The sequence below is a fragment of the Diadema antillarum genome, unplaced genomic scaffold (assembly GCF_040938485.1).
Source record: "Diadema antillarum isolate AM-2024a unplaced genomic scaffold, OU_Dant_1.0 seq00000386_RagTag, whole genome shotgun sequence".
NCBI classification, from domain to species: Eukaryota; Metazoa; Echinodermata; class Echinoidea; order Diadematoida; family Diadematidae; genus Diadema; species Diadema antillarum.
Genome location: NW_027271384.1, coordinates 1,757,192 through 1,778,840, shown reverse-complemented (window position 1 = coordinate 1,778,840; position 21,649 = coordinate 1,757,192). Strand labels below are relative to the sequence as shown.

Sequence of the window (21,649 nt, the reverse complement as noted above, 5' to 3'; positions counted from 1 at the left end):
TTAAGTAACACAAAATAACTAAAATGAATTTTTCCAACCTAATTTTGATTTAGCTCCTTGAAGATTATTGCAAGCCCCTGTAATTAATCGTTTGGTCTAATCGTGGCCCTTTAAATGTATTTAGTATTCTCGTGCATCGCGGCGTCTCGTGCATGTATCGTTGTGAAGTGAGGGCAGCTGAAGTGTGGTGTACGAGTGTGGTGTTCCCAGAAGTTCGGTCGGTCGCGAGCGAGGGGCTCGCCGCGCCGGTGGGTGGGTGTCGGTCGACGGCAACTGGCTGTGCGCGCTGGCTGCTGCTGATGCACAGTTTACCGGAAGAAAGCTTGAAGAAGAAAAGGTGCCGCTAATGAGTTGAACCTGATGCTGTCGATGCCCGTATCAACGACCAACAAGTGCAAGTGTACACATAGAACCAATAATTTTTTAATAGTGAGAAGATGACATGTGTTACTGTAGTGTTGGCAGCTATCAACGGCCTGAATGAACCCAAGTCCAAAACATCATTTCGTGTTAACCAAGACAGCGTCTGCTGTGTGCCTCTTCTGCTCTGAATTGACTGTCCACGGCCACGCGGTAATCACTGCACACTGTCAAGGCGACGTCAGTCAGCAGATGAGATAGAGAGTAGAGTGCGAGCGAGTGCAAGTGTGCTCAACTTAACTGTTTATTATGTGAATTTTGTGATCCGAGGCCGAGTATCCTCTCGTAGTCTTATCATCTTCTGTTTCTGTACGAATTCTTTACTTTAGCCAGTCTAACGTTAGTCTTCTTTATTTTGTTTTCTTCTTATTCTTAATGATAAGTATTAAGTGTGGGCGTGGCGTTTCGTCCAAACTTTTTCACTGGGCGTAGTAATTTTAATTGCAAAACACAGCCCGAATGCCGAATGCCAAATGCGAAGCATTCCACAGTATAACTGTGTACAAGGAGCACCCAGGGGTTATGGGCGTAGCTGTGATAAAGAAGCTGCAATAGAGAAATCAAGATATTCGAGTTTGACATACAGTGATCAGTGTCAGTGGAAGCTTGCTGAAACTAGTGAAAGTTAACCCCAGGGTGTTCCTTGAGTTGTAACACAGTTATTCTGTGGAAACCCAAACGTGAAGCGTTTGGGCTAGTCGCAGTTAGCTGAAAGTGGGAGGGTGCTACAAGAGTCAAGACTGCTGTCTTTTAGAGGCCTGACAAATCGCCAGGCAGATCTATGAAGACAGGTGTAGTTTCCTGGGCCCCGGGGTAGCTTGGCCATTGCGAGCATTGGCTATTGCCCGATGTGCTGCATGCCTACTACCCTGCTAGCAGTTTGGCCTGTGGACGTGGGACACGTTGACATGGATGGAGATGGAGACCATTTATGGATCGGCATCTCCAAATTGTCTGCATGCCTGCTGTGCAGGAAGGACGAGGAACGTTTATTGAGTTTCAAAGAAAAGGCCTTGGGAGAGCCATAATAATTTTAAAAAAAGAAAGAAAAGATGATTAAAAAAGAAAAACTCACTCCGGTCAGATGGATTTTTCTGCTTAGTCAAGACCCTAGGAGTAGCATATCCTGGTTTCCAACAAACCTTCCTTGGTATTAGACTTGAGAGCTGCTAACTGCGAAACACAGCCCGAACGCCGAACACGAAGCTCCCACAGTTAACTGTGTACAAGGAGCACAGTATAACTGTGTTATTTGGTTCTTTGGTGCATGTAGGACCCTAGCAAGGAGCATGGACGAGGAGAATTCCCAACGGCCTGTCATCTCAAAGACCTTAGCATGCCGCCTCCTTGAAAAGCTCTATGGCCACAGGGCTAAGGAGGCTGAAGAATTGAACAGCTTTGCAGATCGCAACTTTCTCATCGACCTTGGCACACCAGTGACTGTGGGGGACGGAGATCGCCAGCTCAGTTCCAGCCAGTTTATTCTCAAGGTATTCTCGAGCAAAATGCAAAAGCACTTCACTGCAAGACTTTATCTTTTCTGGCCAGATGTTTCTTTGTGTAGGGGAAAAAAAGGATGGCTCAGAAAATAGACCCACTGTATATTAATAAGTAGTTGCTCTAAATCTGATAAAACGAGGTTGAACCACTCGTGATGATTGGGGTGTATTGGACACGTGAGAGTCAAGGTTTGCAACATTAGGCCTATCCATTGACATATATCTGACCTCCAGACAGTGATGTTGTTGATTATATTTATTTGAAAGCTTTAACTCCATATCTGTCATTAAAAGACTAATGTTTATTGCAGAGTGGCAAATAAACTCAAAACTGTCTTCATCTTGTGGAAATTTGGGATATTTTCTGAAGACATATAGACATGTACAGTATGTACCACGGTACATGTTGTTGGAAAATGCAATGATACACGATTTGTACCAACACACTACTCTTGAAATCTAATGGTACCAGGTATTTCAGTTCCAAGCTCACTATTTATTATTTTGAATATGTAAGAAGTGCAAATAAAAGGAAACTGACCAGAAATGCATATAATTTATAAGTGAGAATTGAGAAAAAAAAAATGGAATTCCATCGGGATTCGACCCAAGACCTGTGGATGCTAGCCCTGTGCTCTACCGACTGAGCAATAGAGAGCCCTAGGACAGTGTCCATCCCAGAAACCCTCAATTCTCAATAATGCTTGTTTGGTCAGAAGCTATTGTAGTGTGTGTGTGTAAAGCACACACAATACACACATATTGATAATTTACATCCTGGTTTATGGCTAGCATCTGGAGGACTCGGGGTCTAATCCTAATGGAATTCCATTTTCTTTGTTCAATTTTTGATTTATTTGATAATTTATTATTATTTTCACACATTTTATAGGAATCCAGCACCTTTTCAAATAAATCATTAAATTCTGTGATTTAAAAAAAAATGTCATAGTGTGTGCTTGTGGGGGTGGGTGGGAACTGATGACATTTCATCGGATGTTGATCAAAGAAAATATAATGTATGTGGAGTGGAAAAATATATGTGGAAAACTTACTAGAGCAAAAATGTGTAAACAATTGATACATAAAGCGATGGCCTAGTGGCCCCCCAAAATTATTGCCAGGTCACCAGATTTGTCTTTTGATGGCCTGATCAGGCAACTATAAGATTCAAAATGGATTATTGTTTTTGCTTTAGTTTTGAGCCACTACATACCTTCTTCGGGCCACCAAAATTTCTGATTTCAAGATTTTAGTGACCCGAATGGGCCTCCAGACAAGAAAGTTAGTTTTGATCCCTGATATGTTCAGGTTCAGGTTGAGGTTAATTCAAATACAGTATCAATGATGGTGACGTGTCATTGCCATAAATGTGCTTGTATGTATCGGTCTTGGTTTGATCAATTTTGCACCAAGATTTACAACTCAAAGGACTCTCTGGATGGGAACAGGGTGGAACTGGCTGTGAACACAATGGCCTATCTGTGGCAAAAGGGGTTCAGCTGCCCACTCCCCATCACAAGTCAACATGGAAAGTTGCTGCACCTGGAAAAAATAGCGATGGACAATGGTGGTTCTGGTAAGTGCTTCTTCCCCGTACAATCGTTTGCCTTGAAATGGAATTGCTTAAACATGGCTGTCAGGAAGAAGGTTTAAATATCGGCAGTGTCAATGTCATATTATGACTAGCATTGTATTTGAGTGAAGGAATATTTGGCTTTAATTCTGTGAAATGAATATTTGTCCGTCAGTGTAATGCAGTTGAAAGGTAAATACCCTTGTATAGGTTCAAAGTCATTATCAGATGTATATATTCTAACTGTCATGATAAAAGTGTAAAAATAGTGAAGAAGATTCATTTTGGTCTTGGATTTTCCAACTTTCCAAATTAGCTCTGTCCATGCTGTTTTATAGGACCCAGTGTTCCTTTCCCAATTTTAACTTAGTATTCTTTTTTCTATCAGGGCAGAGGTGTTCAATAGTTGGAAATTTTTGCTCAAAGTAAATTGAAGGGGAAAGTGTACAGCTAAGCAGAAATAGTACCATTGTGCATTGTACAGCTATTTTATGATTGTAGGCAGAAAAAAAAAATATACACCTCAAGAAAGTATGTATTGTGAGGATAAGTCATAGTGTTGACAGTTGATAGTGTATTGCTTCACATTGCAGTTGTGCAGTCAGTATCTCTTACTTTGAAATGACCAGTATAATTTTGTTTTTGTTTATAAATATAATTTATGTGTGTGTGTTTTTATCAATCCACTTACAATCAGCTCTGGGATGTCATATGTTAGCTACCCATCCCCCCTCTCCAGCAACATTTCAAACACTCTTCCTCAGATAAGACATGCATGTATAATGGCCATCACGTTTGTGAAAGTCGCAGGTGACGCATGTGTAGTAAGTGACATCACTTCACACATCCCCAGGATCAAGGAGCAAACCTCCAAATTCTTATAAATCAGCAACAAGACTTGAAAGGGATCATATAGTGTTGGTTGAGACCTAACTTCACGTTTCTAACATTTTTGGTGAGATAATGAGATACCTCTTCTGAAATATGAAAGAGCATGTAATTTCAAGAGGGATTCAACATTTATTTGATGAAAATTGTTTTTGAAATGTCTGAGATATCCAAAGCAAAGCAATCCTAATAAAAGGTGGGACCCACCTTTTATTAGGATTGCTTTGTTTTGCTTTGTTTTTGGATGTCTCAGCCATTCCAAAACCGATTTCTGTGTAATAAACTTTGAATTCCTCTTAGAATGGTATGCTCTATGTTAACTTCATAAGGGGTTTCTTGGTTTCCCGCATAAAGTTATACACTGTGAGCCCAATCATCATATCTCCACCAATACTAGAGTACTATACCAACCCTTGAAACTTACATCATGCCAGCTTCTTCCAGCATCCTACCATAATCTACATGAGTTTATCAGGGAATAAACTTGGTGAAATGGCCTGTCACACACACTGGACAAAGGGGTATATGATGCAGATGCCTTGTTTGTCCTAGGTGACTAGCAACAGTCAACACACAGTATTATATACCAAAGTACCTCATAAGTGAGATTCGTATCACTGATTGGTCAAAAGTATATCACGTGACAAGGTGTAGTCCCGTCTATCTTGCCTTATTGTTTTCATGTAAGTGATAGAAAGGCAAAACCCTCGTGATAGTAAGTCAAAACCCTTGTGATAGAATCCGTAAACCCTCCGCGACTTTTGTACACATAACAAGTAACCCCGTAACCCCTCCAAGGACGTTCACTACGCGCATCGTATACAACACATGTGCACAATCATCGCACTAGCGCATAGCAAGCAGTACTTCAACATGGCATGGTGATCTCGCGCTCCTCCATGATTTGAAGTGAGTTGAATCAAAGATCGTACACTTTGTCTTTAGGATTTCTTAGGATCCCGAAGCAGAGACAAATCTCAGCATGTTGGAAATATCGAATTAAAACACAAGCGACGAGAAACTGGATGTATACTGTAATTTTCTGCCAAGATTTTATGCAGGAGCTCGCCGAAGGCAGTGTGACCGTGAGTGAGTACCGTGCGTACTGGGCAGACTACGAAATGCATGAAAACCATGCAAGCGAGCGCTGTGGCCTGATTTTAGGGCTAGGCCTAACACTAAACAGTTAGATTACTTCGTTTTTGCCTAGCCCTAGATCTTGATTAAGTCTTAAACGATGAGGTATATAAAACAAATATCAACTACTCTATATTCGGATGGTGGTGGAAATTATCGATGGAAGGGTCGGTATGACAAACACCTTGGGAATGATAATTTCCACCATCATCCTTACGAGCAGTCAATATTTGTATACTACTGCCCCATGTGAAACATGAAGAAGATTTTCTACTTGTTTTTGTTTGTTTTCCTTTTTCCCTTTTTTTTCCAGACCCTGAAGAAGTGAAGGAAAGCTCACATATGGTAGTTCTCCTAAATTACTTACCTGGCCAACTGCTGAGTTCCCTGGAGCCTGTCCCTCCGGGTGTGTTCTACGACTGTGGTAGACATCTTGCAAACTTTCACACCCTTGCGCAGGTAAGTTCTGGATGTGTAGAATATTATAACTAATCGAGAATATATATGACATGGGAGTCCTTGGAAATACTGATTTCACCCCCGAACTTGCCTCGCACCTATGGAAAGTGAAATAGAATGCTCATACTTCATTATGCCATTAGAATAGTGAACAACTTAATCTTTTCAAATAAAGTATACAAAATAGGGAATTTATTCTTGTTTTATAATATGGCAAATTGGTGTGTTTATCCATGAGTTATCCACAGATGATTTCCCCAGTGTCTTATGTAAACCATGCATAGAAACCAACCTGACAAAGCCATTCTTTCCGTTTACCACTAACAAGAACAGTTTTTGCCAAGGAAAACAATCGAGCATAATGGTCCTAAAGTCTGGAATGGCCTCTCTGAGGTCATCAGGTATTAACCATTCCCCCCCATTTTCAAAAGCAGATTAAAATCTTTCTTGTTAAAAAGGTATGACACCACTTTCATTTCATGTGATAACTTGATAACAACATTGTCTCTTCATCAGCATTCAGGCAAATTGAGATCCAGTTTGACATGTCCATGTATTCTTTCTCAACCCTGTATTAAAGAGATGCTTACAAAAAGTATTTGAACATGATACACTTTACCTTGTTTTTGTCTCTTTTCCCCTTTGTTGTTTATCATTATTAATTATTCGAAGCAAAAATTGAACATTTTTATCTTAATGGATAACAGAAACTTTTGTTTCAAGAATTCTGTTCTCTCTTATATAAACTTAATGTGCGCTCAAATGAAGAAACCGACTAGTACTTACAAGCATTGCTTTCAGTTGATTCTATCATATTTTACTCTCTTATTTGTTATGTACTTAAAGCCTTGAGTCCATCATTATACCCCCCGCCACACATAGTGTGAAGGGGGTATATAGGAATCACCGTGATGTTGGTCGGGCGAATGGGTGGGCGGGCGGTCGGTCCGTTGCAAAATCTTGCGTCGCGAACTCCTACAGTTTTGAAGCAATTTAACTGAAACTTAGGGTAAATGATGATATTGAGGTATAGATGTGCAAGACATGTTTTTTGTGTTTGTCGGACAATGCGTTGCCATGGTAACCATAATTTTACCAAAACCTTGTGGATTGAATAACTTTTACATCATTCAAGCAATTAAGGTCAAATTTAGTATGTGTGATGATCGGGAGGTGTAGTTATGCAAGACACTGATGTGTTAATATAAGAAAAATGTGTTGCCATGGTAACCACTCATTTTTGTATCAAAATAAACCATTCAAGCTATGAAGGTCAAATTTGGTGTGTATGATGGTCTTTAAGTGTAGTGATGCTGTGGGAAAGCATGTTTCCATTTGCTGTAAGTTTTATACTCAGTGTCAACTCTGTAATTGTACAGTAAACTAAAATTATTCTGTTTCCAATTCGACAAGTGCACAAACTTGGTATTAACGTCATTGCCCTCATGACATCACATACTATAAAGCAACACTAGGGGCGGGGGTATTAATCACGTTCAGTGATAATTCTAGTTTATTTAGATTTGACCTTCTTATTTACGAGCTCATGCAACATTGCATATACTTTGTATTTAGTTTTTATGCTTCAAATTTTATTTTGATGATTTCAACATATGTTTTGTCCATGCGCTATGGATATGTATTGTATTTTGCGGCAAAATGTGACAAATAATTTCAATTCAAAATTCAATTCAGCTGGTCAGTATGGATTAGTTTTCAGTTTAAAGGTGAAACAATGATATAACAAAGTTTCAGTAATTGAATATAAAAGAATTAGATTATTGGTAGGTAACTGGTAAAGGCAGGTGTAGAGAAGCAAAGGAGGGATAAATAGACAGTTGTGAAACAATACCACCCCGGAAGCTATGAAAATGGTATAGATGCAACCAGGCAGATGTATTGACCGATTCGGGTTCGTTGAGGGCAGCAGACAATTTGTGGCACTGGGCGCAGCCATTAGCTCATTTTGCGGTGTCCCAGCCGACCCCCCTTCTCTCCCCCACCCCACGGGCAACATGTTTATCGCGCACTTGTAACAAAGGTTCTCGCACTAAGTAAGCATTCGCGCGCTCAGTACAAGACGCCCATTGGCTAAAACAACCATGCATCAGTTTTTCATTCCTTGCGCGTGCTAATGTAGGAGGGGGTGGGGGAGAGAGGAGGGGGGGTCGGCTGAGACACCGCAGTAATGGCGCTGCCCATGCCAAAAATACACATAGCGCGTCACAGAATCGGTCAATAAGCTTGAAAGTATTGATAACTAGAGAAGCACTATGAGAGTGCAGACCTCTGCCAAGCATGCAGCTCATTTTCCACCACTGATCTTGTTCTTCCATAGAGATATCAGTGATTTCCACCCATACGTACTTATAGCACTGTGTGCTGAAAGTCGCCCGATTTCCCAATATAGAAGCCTTTGTTACGTCATAAACCCTCAGCTGCACGGCGCGCCTCGCCCAAGCAGAAACTAGAGCATGCACTTTAGTGCACGCATGCAAACCTCATGTACGCGCAGCCTGAACTCCGAAGTTCATTGACCCTACCTGCCAAAATATAAAAAATCCTTCATAAATACCCAAAAAATTCTCGGATCACCACCAAAATTTAATCATCTGTTACTTGTATCATTCTAAACCTTTCCTGCAAGTTTCGTCCAAATCCGTTAACTACTTTTTGAGTTATTTTGCACATGGACAAACTAACTAACAAACGAACAACCAACGGTAACGAAAACATAACCTTCTCCCTTGGTGGAGGTAATAACAACAGACTTTGCATAATAATTAGTGATGTGTGCTATAAATGAATGGGCAATGCCTCAAGATATAAGGATACAGACTCTGGAGATAACCATATAAATATATGACCATTAATGTGCAATTTGAAAAGATGTGTAAAACTGCAGATTTTAGTTCTTCCCAAGCCAGATTTAATCAATAGTGTATGAAATTGATAGTATACTGGACAAGTTTATGTGCATGACAAAGGCATGCTTATTCAGAGAGCACTTTGACTTTGAAAGACTCCTGTTTGAAGATTGTGATATACGTGGAATACATACCAATGAATGTCATGTACAATAGTGAATGACAGACGAAAAAACGTTTGATACATTTACAGGCGCTGTGTAATGCAGCTGTATGTCAAGCAGTGACAGCTATTATTTTTTGGCTCAATCAGATTGAGCCTCACCCCCGAAAGGTGTTGGCGGCATTATGATAAAGTTTATCTGTGTGTCTGTCTGTCTGTCCATCCCATATCTTGTTGTTGTGATTTAAAGCATATCCATATCCTGAAAATTAACTTTGACAGTTAATCAGCAAGTAATGGCTGGTAATCCAAAACTCCATGTAATATATCATGCTTACTACTACACTTCATAATCTTATTAGCCCTTTCAGGAGCAGTTCTCCTTCCTCCAGTGTGTTTAGTTTAGTTTGTTTTCGTAATCACTGTCTCTCCCCTACCCTCTTATGCATACCATGTAATACTCTCTGTCTCTCCAGTTTGTGAGGTTTCTTTGATGTGCTTCAATTCAATATTCATTCCCAGGTCTTTAGAGAATTATTTCGTCATTTTTTTTCCCCCGTCAAGCAGGCAGCTATAAAAGGACCAAATGCTGATGCAGAGCTCATAAGGTTGGTAAAGGTATCGGCGAATTCTTTTCTACTGTATATCAAAGAGAAACATAAATTGACCATGCATTCATTGTCAAAGATGATTGTGTGCTGATGAGTGAATGCTTTGTCCACTTTGCATGTTTTGAATCTTGTAGATAGCACTTGTACATCACTCTGTGAATACTGTATACGCTGTTATTTTCGCGTACAGATATCTTTGCGAATGAGGAGGTCACAGACATTTTCGCGAGATGTTGTTTACGTGACTTGACACAGAGGCCTTCATAAGCGCACTTTTACCTTAGCACATCTTGACATTTTCGCATGTTGATAAATTTGCGGTTCAGCTGTGATTTGTGAAAATTCACGAAAATTTTACCCTCCGATCGTGAAAATAACAGCTTATACAGCAACATGGAGTTATTATGCCTCTGCCACGAAGTGGTGCCGGAGGCATTATGTTTTCGGGTTGTCCGTCCGTGTACGTACGTACGTCCGTAGCACATCCGTCCGCATTCGTTTACGCGATAACTTGAGAAATATTGACTGGAATTTTACCAAACTTGGTGCAAGTATGAAGTATGATAGGGCAATTACTTAATGAGATTTTGGGTGAAATCGGCCAAAGGTCAAAGGTCAAGGTCAAATCATGAAATCGTATCCATTTACACGATAACTCAAGTCTGGATCGAGCAAATTTCACCAAACTTTGTCCGACGATGATGTATGATGGGACAATAACATGATTAGTTTTTTATTGTAATCGGACAGAGGTCAAAGGTCAAAGATCAAGGTCTAATCCTAAAATTTATCTTATTACGTGATAACTCAAAACTGGATGAAGCAGCTTTCGCCAAACTTGGTCCAAGGATGATGTATGATGGAATTATTAGTTGAGGAGATTTTAGTGACATTGGCAAGAGATCAAAGGTCAAAAAGTCAAGGTCAAATGCTAAAAATATTGCTATTTCCCCCAAATCTATGCAATCCCGAAGGTATTTTATTGAAACTTAGTGTAGACATGAACTACTGCGTAAAGATTCTCCAGAGAGAGTTTCATGTCATAAGGTCAAAGGTCAAAAGGTCAAAGGTTAGGTGAAAATGTTGCAATTTCACTTTTCTCTCAAATGGTTCAATGTATCTTCATGGAACTTGGTACATATGCATACAGGTACTGACTGGCAGGGATTATCTAGGGAATTTAGGGGTCATGGGTCAATATTCAGGGGTCAAAGGTCAAGGTTAACTCCTCAAAATTTTACTGTTTCCCTCATATACTAGTATATGCAATGCTTTCATTATTAGTTTTAAAACTTAATATATACATGTATTACCTAATGGAGATTCTCTAGGAAATTTCCAGCCAGAAGGTCAAAGGTTAAGGGTCAAAGGTCAGATTTTGATTTTTTTAAAAAATCTATTTCATACTGTAATTACACTCTTTCTTCATACCTTGAAAATTACTTAATGCATACAGAGATTCCAACCCAAAGCACCTTCTGATCCGGAGATTCTCCCGCCTGAAACCCCTAGCAAATGGGAGACTCCAAGTTGATGTGTGCGAAGCGCGAAGTTCCTAGGGTTCTTGATGCTCTCTGGTGCTATTAAAGGCTTTTTTTTTTCAACATACAAAAGCAATAAGTAAGAAATCCTTTCCAACGGGAGACACAGAGCCAGGGCGGGAGAAATTAAATCTCAAGCGGGAGAACAGGAGATTTTGCAAAAATTGGTTTTCGGCGGGAGATCTCCCGTCAAAAACGGGAGAGTTGGAGTCTTTGTGCATAAACTTGTAACAGGGTCAGTCAGAAGTCAAGTAAAAATCCTCAATTCCCCAAATATGTGTACCTGCACTCTTAGACAATTATAGCAAACCCAGTTTGAGGAAAGTGAACATTCAAGACATTTCTGACAAACCTGTCATATCAGTATTTTGCCAGTTATGTGAAACTGTCATCACACATTGTGAAGACATTGTACTATACACCTATTGGGAGAATCATGCATTATGGCGGAGACGTCAGTCGCCATAGCGACATTTCTAGTTTTCGTGCAGCTAGGAAATTCTTAGCTGAAGATTGGTGAAAGCTGTGGATTTTGTTCTTTATAAAAATAGAATGCATGCATATTCATATTTTATTGTGTGCTGAGAATTCACGTGCAGTGCTTGCCTGTTTGGTATTCTGTGACAGATATACATGTTTATATTTTATATGTATCTCTCTCTTTCCTTTCTCTCTTTTTGTCTATCTTCTTACATTCATAACAATTCAACTACCATATCATATGGGCTAGTAATTTTACATTGCTTCCAACTAACTTCACCAACACTTTGTGAATCACTCATTGTTTCCCTCTAATTGACCTTTTGTAATCATTTTGTTTGTTTTGTATTGTTTTGTTTTGTTTTGTTTTGCTGTAATATGCTTGGCATACCACAAAAACCATCTATTCAAACTTTCAAATTTGTACCAAAAAACAAGGCAATCACATGCATTTCTTTGGTGAGTACTTGTGTTAAATACTTTAAAAGGCAAAAATTGTTCATAAAAGTAACTACAAAATCAAATTGCTTGAAATTAAGAGAACTCAAGGACTTTGTTTTGCTCTTCTGCTTTTATTTTGTTTGTTTTGTAAGCCAAAGTATACATAAATAAACAGTTCAGCACAATAGGATGCAATATCGGTATTTGTAAAGTCAGCAACCAACTGAATTATTACTTATATTTTCCTGATAGTACAGTGCACATGTACTGTAGGCTCAAAAAGGGTGTGGTTAGGTGATTTCATTTTTTTCCCCCCTAGTGGCTTCGGATTCTTGGAAGATATTGGTACATAGACATGTACTGTATGTGCATTTCGTACAAACCTTTCATGTTCCCACAACCTCCTCCTATTCCTGTGTGCATATATTATATGAATTTTTAAGTTGAGGCATGGTAAGTACCAGATCAAGCATTCAACATGATCTATTACCCTTTCAGATAGGCACTTCCTCTTTTACATTCACTTCATTATATTGCCCTGTTATATTTGCCTCCATCAGCAGAAGGGTAGAGATTGATGTACTTTGCCAGAATGTGCAACAGAGGTTCTTTGGTGGGACAATGTTTAAGAAAATATCGAGATAACAGCTCAGTTTGTATTTTTTTCTTTGTTTGTGTCTTCTTCTTTTTTCTTTTTAATTGAAGCAAGGTACTCAAAGACACAGGTATTTTTGTCATATATTTCTGTCATATTGCACTGTAAAACTAGATTTTGCTTTAAAAAAGTGTCCATCTCCATTGATAGAAACTCTTCAGTGCATCTTGGTGATAAAGGTATTCAAAAGAAAAGAGATACAGTGAATACAGTGCTGACCTGATAATTGGAAACTTCTTAGCAGGAGCACTGCTTAAGTGTAACAAAATTCACTGTGTATGTGTTATTTTCACCACTTACTGTATAAGCAGTATATCTAGCAAGTCTATTTTTTCGTGAATCAGGACTTTCTGACAGTTTCACAAGTGGTTAAAATTTGCATATGTGTAGTACAGTAATGCATTGAGAAGTGCATGTGTGCACATCGCAGTCATGCCAGGATCAGTTATTATTTTTGCCTGTTGTTAAATTCACAGTATCAATGTAGCATCCAACTTGCAGAATTCACAAAAATAAACGCCCCATGAAAATATAGGGTGTTTACACTAACCAGAACTAACTGGAAGTGTTTTGGCTGAAACCCCTCTAGCATCCGCAAACTTTGCCTAAAAATGACATCTAAATCACCAGAAGTAATTACAGGGATCTCATTTCCCTAGCAAAACTGTTAATTTTGAACCAGCCCCAGATAGATTCTTCTGATTGTGCAGCCAAAACATTGCCAGTTAGTTGTAGTTTGCTTGATTACAAAAGTGGATCGCACTGTTCTGGTCTTGTTATCGAGTGCCGTCATCTTCTATGCACACATGCACTTTTTTCCTTTAATTTCCTGGTTTGTCTCGGAAGTGTTTTAGCATGTGTGTATCACCTGTTGTTTTGAATGTTTAATTTGTAGGATGATTTTACATGGTTTGGTATAATGTACACACTGGGTTTTGAGTAGGGTGGTGTGCATGAGTCTACGGAAACACTTTTAACAACCCTTCCCAGTTAGGAGGCCTCTTGACTGGTATTGTAAACAACAATGATTATAATATTCAGTTCTTAGAAATGCTGATAATATTCAGGTCTTAGAAATGCATATGTTCATATATAGTTCACTAACACAAAACAGTTGAAACAATTAGATATTGGTAAGGTGTACCTTGAGTTAACTGTAGCATGATACAATTGAGTAAACTGTAGCTTTTAACCATAGCAAGTTAACAAAAGTATATGAAAGTTATATAACGAGATATAAATTACTTGTTGCATTAAAGACATGCACTCACTAGGGGCGGATCCAGGAATTCCGTAAAGAGGGGGCGCACGCACCCCTCCCCCCATTTTTTCTTTTTATTTCTTTTGTTTCAACAAAAAATAAAGGGGGGGCGTGTGCCGGTTGCGGTCCTCCCTGGATCCGCCCCTGCTCACATTAGTTGTTATGAATGTAGCAGTAACCGCATGTCCTGAAAAATAATGGACTACTGGAATGGTTTTAATTGCTGCTACATTGTATTATAAAGCTGCCATATCGTTTTGTGTGTATGTGTGTGGATGTGTATGCAGTTGAGTGAGGCTGATTTGTTTGCTAATTCCTTTCTTGGTGCCATTTGTAGGACTTTGAGGAATACGACAGTCAACACCCGTCCACCTACTGCAGTGGCCAGTGGTCACCGGATAAGCTGAGCGGTCAGCGCCATCTGATCAGCCTTGTAGAGGACAGCCAGCTGAGGATGGATTTCGAGAAGACCATTGACCTGTTTGACCAGCACGTGGTGCCTGTCATCCCACAGTTCCGCAGAGGTATTCTTTGTTAAATTTTCAACTTTTAAGGGATGGCAGAGTTTTGTTTGAGATGGGGATTCAGATTTTAACTTTTTGCAAGCTAACTAGAAACCACTTATGTGAAATATTACAGAACATACAATTCTATGGGGAATTAAAAGTTTATTTTTTTAAAAATGGGTTTTGAAATGGCAGAGATATCCAAAAACAAAGTAAAACAAAGTTGTCCTAATAAAAGGTAGGTCCTCCCTTCTATTAGGACCTCTTTGTTTCTGAATATCTCAGCCATTTTTTCATCAAATAGATTTCAATTCCTCTTTCAGATGTCAATGTATGTTGTTTCTAAACATTGCACTAAAAGTTAAAAATCTGAATCCCCATATCAACCAAAGCTATACGAGTGATCTTACCAAGGAGACACCACCTGCAATTTGCACTCGTAGGGATGGAGAGCCATGACCAAGATTGCATAATTCTATTTCTGACAGGCAAAAGATAAACCATGAACAAATTACAAGTATACTATTGAAAAGTAGACTGGTATCTCAGATTACTGAAGGATGAAGAAAGAGATGATACCTTTGCTCTGCTTGTTGATTAATGGGCCAGTAAATTTGATCGAGGGGTAACCATGAAAATTATGCTCATGGGCAATAAACCCCTTTTAAAAGGGTTTTTATTCATTATAGAAAAGAAAAAAAAAAACTTTTCACACATCGTTACAGATCATGTGGGAATTTAAGTTATATGAGTGGAAAAGTGATGAGAAAGATAAGACCTGTGGGATGTCAGCATCTATCCAGTGTGATATCATCAGAGTCAAGTATGCAGATTTTTCATGGAGATTTTACTTGCTTCTTTCAGACTAAACCCTCATTTTGAGAGTACTTATTATTTTTTCTTTGTTCATGTATGTTGATTGACAGCTTTGTTAAAATTACCAATTCATTTCCTTCCTTCGCTAAATGTAAAGACCAACCATTGTCAATACTTGGACTCTCATTTGTGACCACGTATCATATAAAGTGTATTCGTAAAGATAATCATATCCTATTGAGTTTGGTAAGCGCGGAGTGTTTGAAGAGAGTGCCGGAATGATATAACTCCTCTTCCCCCACTTCTCCTCCTGACTGTTATCTTACAGGTATCATCCATGGAGACTTCAATGAGGATAACATCATTGTATCAGGGCGGGACTCGGAGGCAAGTGATCCTTCCACCTTCCTCTCCAAGGACCGCTATGCCGTGTCGGGCATCATCGACTTCGGAGAGGTGGCCGTGTCCTGTCTCATCTACGACTTGGCCATCACCGTCGCCGAGTTGATGCTGTCCCAGACCACGCCCGGCGACAAGCTGGCAGCCGCCGCTCAAATCATCTCGGGCTACATGTCCGCCGCCGAGGTTCCTGCAGTGGAGCTGAAGGCTCTCTTCTTCTGCATCGTGGCTCGCAATGCCCAGCATGTCATCCTCTCCCATGAAGCACGGGATGAAGACCCAACCAACGAGTACATCATGGAGGCGGTCGATAGGGCGGGGAAACAGGTGCAGATGCTGCTTGGGATGCCAAAGAATGAGTTTGATGCAGCCTTGAATATATGATGCAGCCTTGAATATAGCACAATAGCAACAAAATGCTGCAGAGGTGAAGGAATTTTGTACAAGCCATAGGCACAGGTATGTCTTTCAGAAAAATAAAGACAGGAAAGAATAGGTGCATGAAGAACTTACTGTGGTAAATGCCATAGCAACAGCCAATGACTTTTTGTGGGGATATAAACTTTTGATACAGTACATACACAATTTGTCTATTTTATGTATTTTCTTTGTGCAACTACTTTTATCAAAATGTAATATGTGGACAGCTTTGATTAACATCAATGGAATATACTTTTTTGTGTAGATCCTTGTACGATGTTGATTTATTATATTAAGATGCTTTAATTATTATCATATGTTGTCACTAATACACAATTACTCAAGACTAAAGATGATGATATATGTGTATCATGTTGATTTATTATGCTTTGTATTATTATAGAATTGGACAAAAGTTATGTCGCTAGTATACAAATACAGTTAAACTCGCATAAGTCGATCTTCTCGGGACTGAGCAAAACACATCGACTTAGGCGATTTTCGACTTCGAAAAAAATCGACTTAACAACAGTTACACATATACATGTATGTTGTCTAATCTGGAGCCGAGAGCTGGAGAGGTGTGCCGCAGCACGGGTCGCCCGGCAGGGCCGCGGTGAACTTTGCATGGACAGTGCATTAGTATTGGCACAGGTCCGATTACTTTACACCCTTGTTAAACCTTGAGGAAGTGAATATGAACGATATTTGAGCAGTGATTGATTCCAGTTTACCATACCATGGCTTGAAATGCTTTGAAAACTCAGCAGCTTCATCCATCCACTGCACAGCGCAGACTGCAAACATACATAGACTATACACAGCCCAGTCGCTGTACGCATAACTATACACAGCCCAGTAGCTGTACGTACGTAGCGCTAGCGCGACAGGGTAGTACCAGCGGACCTCCAAACACGAAGAGAGTTCAACAATCGCATGCAATCGCTTTGAATTTTGATACTTTAGATCATTTTTTGTCACCTGTCTGGTCGGGCTAGTTCTTATGTAAACAAAAACTGGCGTCTCGTGATTTTGACAGTGATTTATTGCACAATAAAATCTTATTGGACTTAGGCACAGTGAATTTAATGGTTTTTCCGTGAAAGTGTTCTTGGAATTTCATCGACTTAGGCGAATATTCGACTTACAAAATTCGACTTGTGAGTGAATTAATACACGTAGGTCAATGGGGAAAAATCGGGACTTTTTAAAATCATCGACTTGCGCGATTATTCGACATATGCGATGTCGACTTAGGCGAGTTTAACTGTAGTCAGTACTAAAGAAGATAAGATGAATATACAGAGTATCATGTTTTATCCTGTTTTATATTATAGCACTGGATGAGTGTTATGTCACTAGTATACATTTACTCAATACTAAAGACAATGACATACAACTTGTATGTGTATCAAGTCGATATATTATGTTTTATATCATATCATTAGATGAATGCGAAATCACTAGCATCCAAATAGTGTGTCTTCATTTTTATATTGCTTTCCTAAACCTTGACTTTCAGTTTATATCTGATATCCGATGTCTTTTTAAAGCACATGCAGATTTTTGTATTCTATTAATATGTGGAGATGTTGGTTATGTGTGCCAAAGTTATTGTGTCACTGCCACCAAATGGCTTGAAGGGACTGTACAGTACTGGTTGAGGTGGGGATTCATGTTTTGAACATTCTTAAGGGAGATAATGAGAAACCTCTTATGAAGTATGAAAGAACATGTAATTTTAAGAAGGATTCAACGTTTATTTCATGAAAATTGGTTTTCAAATGGCTGAGATATCCAAAAAAGTGATAATAATAAAAGGCGACATGCCACAACTTTATTAGGATCTCTGTTTCACCTTGTTTTTGGATATCTCGGCCATTTCAAAACCGATTTTCATCAAATAAACTTTTGATACCCCTTCGAATTGCATGCTCTTGGACATCTCATAGAGTGGTTTCTGAATATCTCGCAAAACATTAAAAGCTAAATCCTCACCGCGACCAGAACTGTACAGTACTGCTTACTTGGCAGAGCTGCTGCCTGGCAAATGAGACAATGACAGCTTCAAATCCAAGTTTGGAACAGGGGTATCCTGTCATAAGGAGGGCGTTGGGCCCAGCTAATCAAACTTGTTACAGAGGACCCTCACGTGTTGCCTCCGGACTCTTTAAACATACCCACAAATGTGTGAATGCAAACATCTTCTACTATGTCAGGGTTACATTATGGTATGATGCAGCACTGTTGAACACAAAAACAGGAAATAAATCGGAAAAGTGTTGAGAGTATTCGTGCAGGAAAAACATTACTCTTGCCTCTTGTCAAATATTTTAGATTTGACAGTAATCATGATGCAGATCTGGGATCTGCGTGTTGTTAGATTGTTATCCACTATACTATACTGAGATCAAGTGATAAGCCATTTCAGAGTTAGCTTACGGGCACAGTGGTACAAATTACCTTTCTTTTTTTTTTCAGTCAGTGAGGGGCACTTCACTCATTTTCAGAGCGACATAATGCATAAGTTTTACATAACAATTTATGGGGTTCATCAATCTTGTTCAAACAAAGAATGAACTTGCATAGACCAAATGACCAGAATGATCATTCAGTTAACACCTGGGAAAGCATCCGTTTTCATTATTTTGCATTGAATGTACATGTCTTAAAAATCTCTTTTTAGTATTGATATTGCCAAATGCCAAATACCACTTTTGCTTTCAGGTGGATGTGCTGGCAAGCAGCATGTAAGGATTACATCAATAATTGTTACATCACAGATGTTTATCCCAGTGAATTTAAATACCAACATGCCTGTCGGTAGGAATGACCTTTTTTCTGCTCCTGCGCGCGAAGTTGAACTGCGAACTGGCGTATACAAAGAACACATGTATGTGGCACTCGTCACTGGGAAAATTCGACCATGCAGCGATAATTCTGGCAAGTATCAAGAGTAGTCATTCAACAGTATTTTGTTGGTTTGGACAGGGCATGTGACTTTGCCGTTGTTTGGTATGAGACCAAAAATCTTCCTTGTTTCATGTGGACATACTGTATTCTCCTATATCTTTCCGTGATTTTTGGCCTGAAATTAATCTTGCAGTAAAAGAAACTTCAAATTCCCTTAGTTGAACAAGGAAAGATTAGTTGGGACGTGACAATTAACCTGGTGATTTTCATAAAGGGGACTCCCCTGAATGTTCTGTTTCACTCGGTATGTTATAAAATTGATAAAATGGTATCTAAGGACAGTTACATGCCCTTTGGTGTTGCAGAAGCTCATACTAGAATGCTGATTTAACCCATTATTTGCTACTGAACGGTACAGGCCTTCACAGTGAAGGTTTTGTTTGTTTGTTTGTGTGTTTGTTTGTTTGTTTGTTTGTTTGTTTGTTTGTTTTACAAGTTCTTGCAGTTTTGCAGAAAATACCGGGGATACATGTTCCTCAAATGTGGTCCAACTTAACAGCTGATGTCAATTAAGATATCATGAGGCATTGTAGAAAAACACTTGTCTCGGAAAGTGGTCATTAGACCTATATGCCCATTTTATTGAACTGGTGCAGTGACCAAACCTTGCTGTTTTACTTGAAATAGCACACTCATTGAACTAGAAAGTGAGTTGTCTTGGATCTTTACTGAGAAAATATACGTAACAGTCCTCGTGTGCCAGTATTCATTTTCTACACCTTTGAAGATGATGCACTGAAGTTGTTCAGCAAATTCATTAAAAAAATGACTACTCTAAAATTCTGAACATGATATTTGTATATTGAGAATACCTTGTTTTTCAGGTAGTTCAATAAAATATATTTTTCTCATTTACGTGAATCATTAATGTTCAAAAGTGTGCCTAACTCGTATATTCAGTGTTCATGGTATAGTTTGAGCAGGTTGTGTGTTGATGAGTTGTGGTTATAGATTGGTAAAACATCATCACTGTTATATCCCCTGGGTTGAACTCTCTTATAAGGAGTGGGAAGGGATAAACATTTGTAACAAAAGAAGGATTGAGTTTGAGGAATGTCTATGCTTAATTATGATTGGAAATTACATTTGTGTGTTTGTGTTTGTGTGTGCCAGTGTTTCTGTAACGTACAAGGGTTCATACATGTATATATTGACAGTACGAATCCCTACCCGGACACGGTTAATCAATGTGAAATTTAATTGAATTGGATTGGATTGGATTGGATTGGATTGGATTGGATTTGGATTTGGATTGGATTGGATTGGATTGGATTGGATTGGATTGGATTGGATTGGATTGGATTGGATTGAATTGAATTGAATTGCATTGCATTGGATTGGGTTGGATTGGATTGGATTGGATTGGATTGGATTGGATTGGATTGGACTGGACTGGATTGGATTGGATTGGATTGGATTGGATTGGATTGGATTGGATTAGATTGAATTGAATTGAATTGACTGTACATGTGTGGGAAACATGAAATGGTACAGAAGATTACATGGTGTTTCTATGGAGAGTATCAGTCAATACTGACATAGCGGTGTTATTAAGTAGTATGTTAATTATTTGAGAATGTTTTTGTTGATATAATGGACTAGGAAAATGGGCAATTCTACAGTATTACAATTAAGCTATTTGAGCAAAATCAGGAGATGCAAATGTTGAAAAGTCTTGGATAAAAAACAGTAGAAAGTGATACCGCACACCATGGCCACCTGAAATATAAATCCTCATCATATAACTCTTCACGCACAGGTTGTTGGTTTCAAAAATGCAAACAAGTAACAACATTGCAAACAAAACCTCAACAGTTGGGTAATTTGCACTTGTGAGAATTAATGCTTTTTCGTGTCCTGCAGAGATTTATTTTTGACATCATTTACAACAAGTTTGAAGGACATTTGATAAAGTGACAAGACAACAAAAAAGGTATTTTTTCAAATAATACTGTGTAATCACATGAATAAGATTGCAGATATCCGTGGCAACAAACAACGATGACGTAGTGGCAATAACTCGTCATAGGTTTCTTTATCTGATTTCACTCGCATTTTCACCATGCTGTTTGTCTTGGCTTCACTACTTACAAATGAAAATTACCCTACCCATGTATTTCATGTTTTTGCTACTAAAGAAATCATATATCATTGTACATTTCCGGATGTGAGACATATTGTGAAAGATCAAAGCATGCAACATATCATGTACTAAGTACATTGTATTACATTTTGTCTAAGCTTTTTAAAGAAATGAAAAATGACAATCATTTCACCACATAAATTATCAAAAACGTTTGACCTGAGCACTCAAGATGATTGGCACTGTGTAAGATAAAAATTACATATAGCGTGATGAATGTTCTCCTTTCTACATTTTATTGTTTGATCCTGACAAATCAAAAATAATTAGTTGAAATGATGAAGAAGTTGGCACAAATAATCTGAAATTCAAACAAAATAAAGAAATCTAGATAGTGCTAATTAGCTTCAAATTTACTCCACTTTTAAACTTATTTACTGGTGAAATAAAATCA

General features: G+C 38.7%; 1 protein-coding gene across 1 annotated transcript; it reads left to right on the top strand.

The window, feature by feature from the left end:
• The first annotated feature begins 278 nt into the window (after window positions 1-278).
• On the top strand, window positions 279-16,351 carry LOC139731889 (hydroxylysine kinase-like). Its single transcript, XM_071642765.1, has 7 exons — window positions 279-337; window positions 1,694-1,910; window positions 3,336-3,498; window positions 5,834-5,979; window positions 9,577-9,627; window positions 14,336-14,522; window positions 15,649-16,351. The coding sequence occupies exons 1-7, from the start codon at window positions 300-302 to the stop codon at window positions 16,101-16,103; spliced, it is 1,257 nt and encodes a 418-aa protein (XP_071498866.1). The 5' UTR covers window positions 279-299; the 3' UTR covers window positions 16,104-16,351.
• Window positions 16,352-21,649: the final 5,298 nt, after the last annotated feature.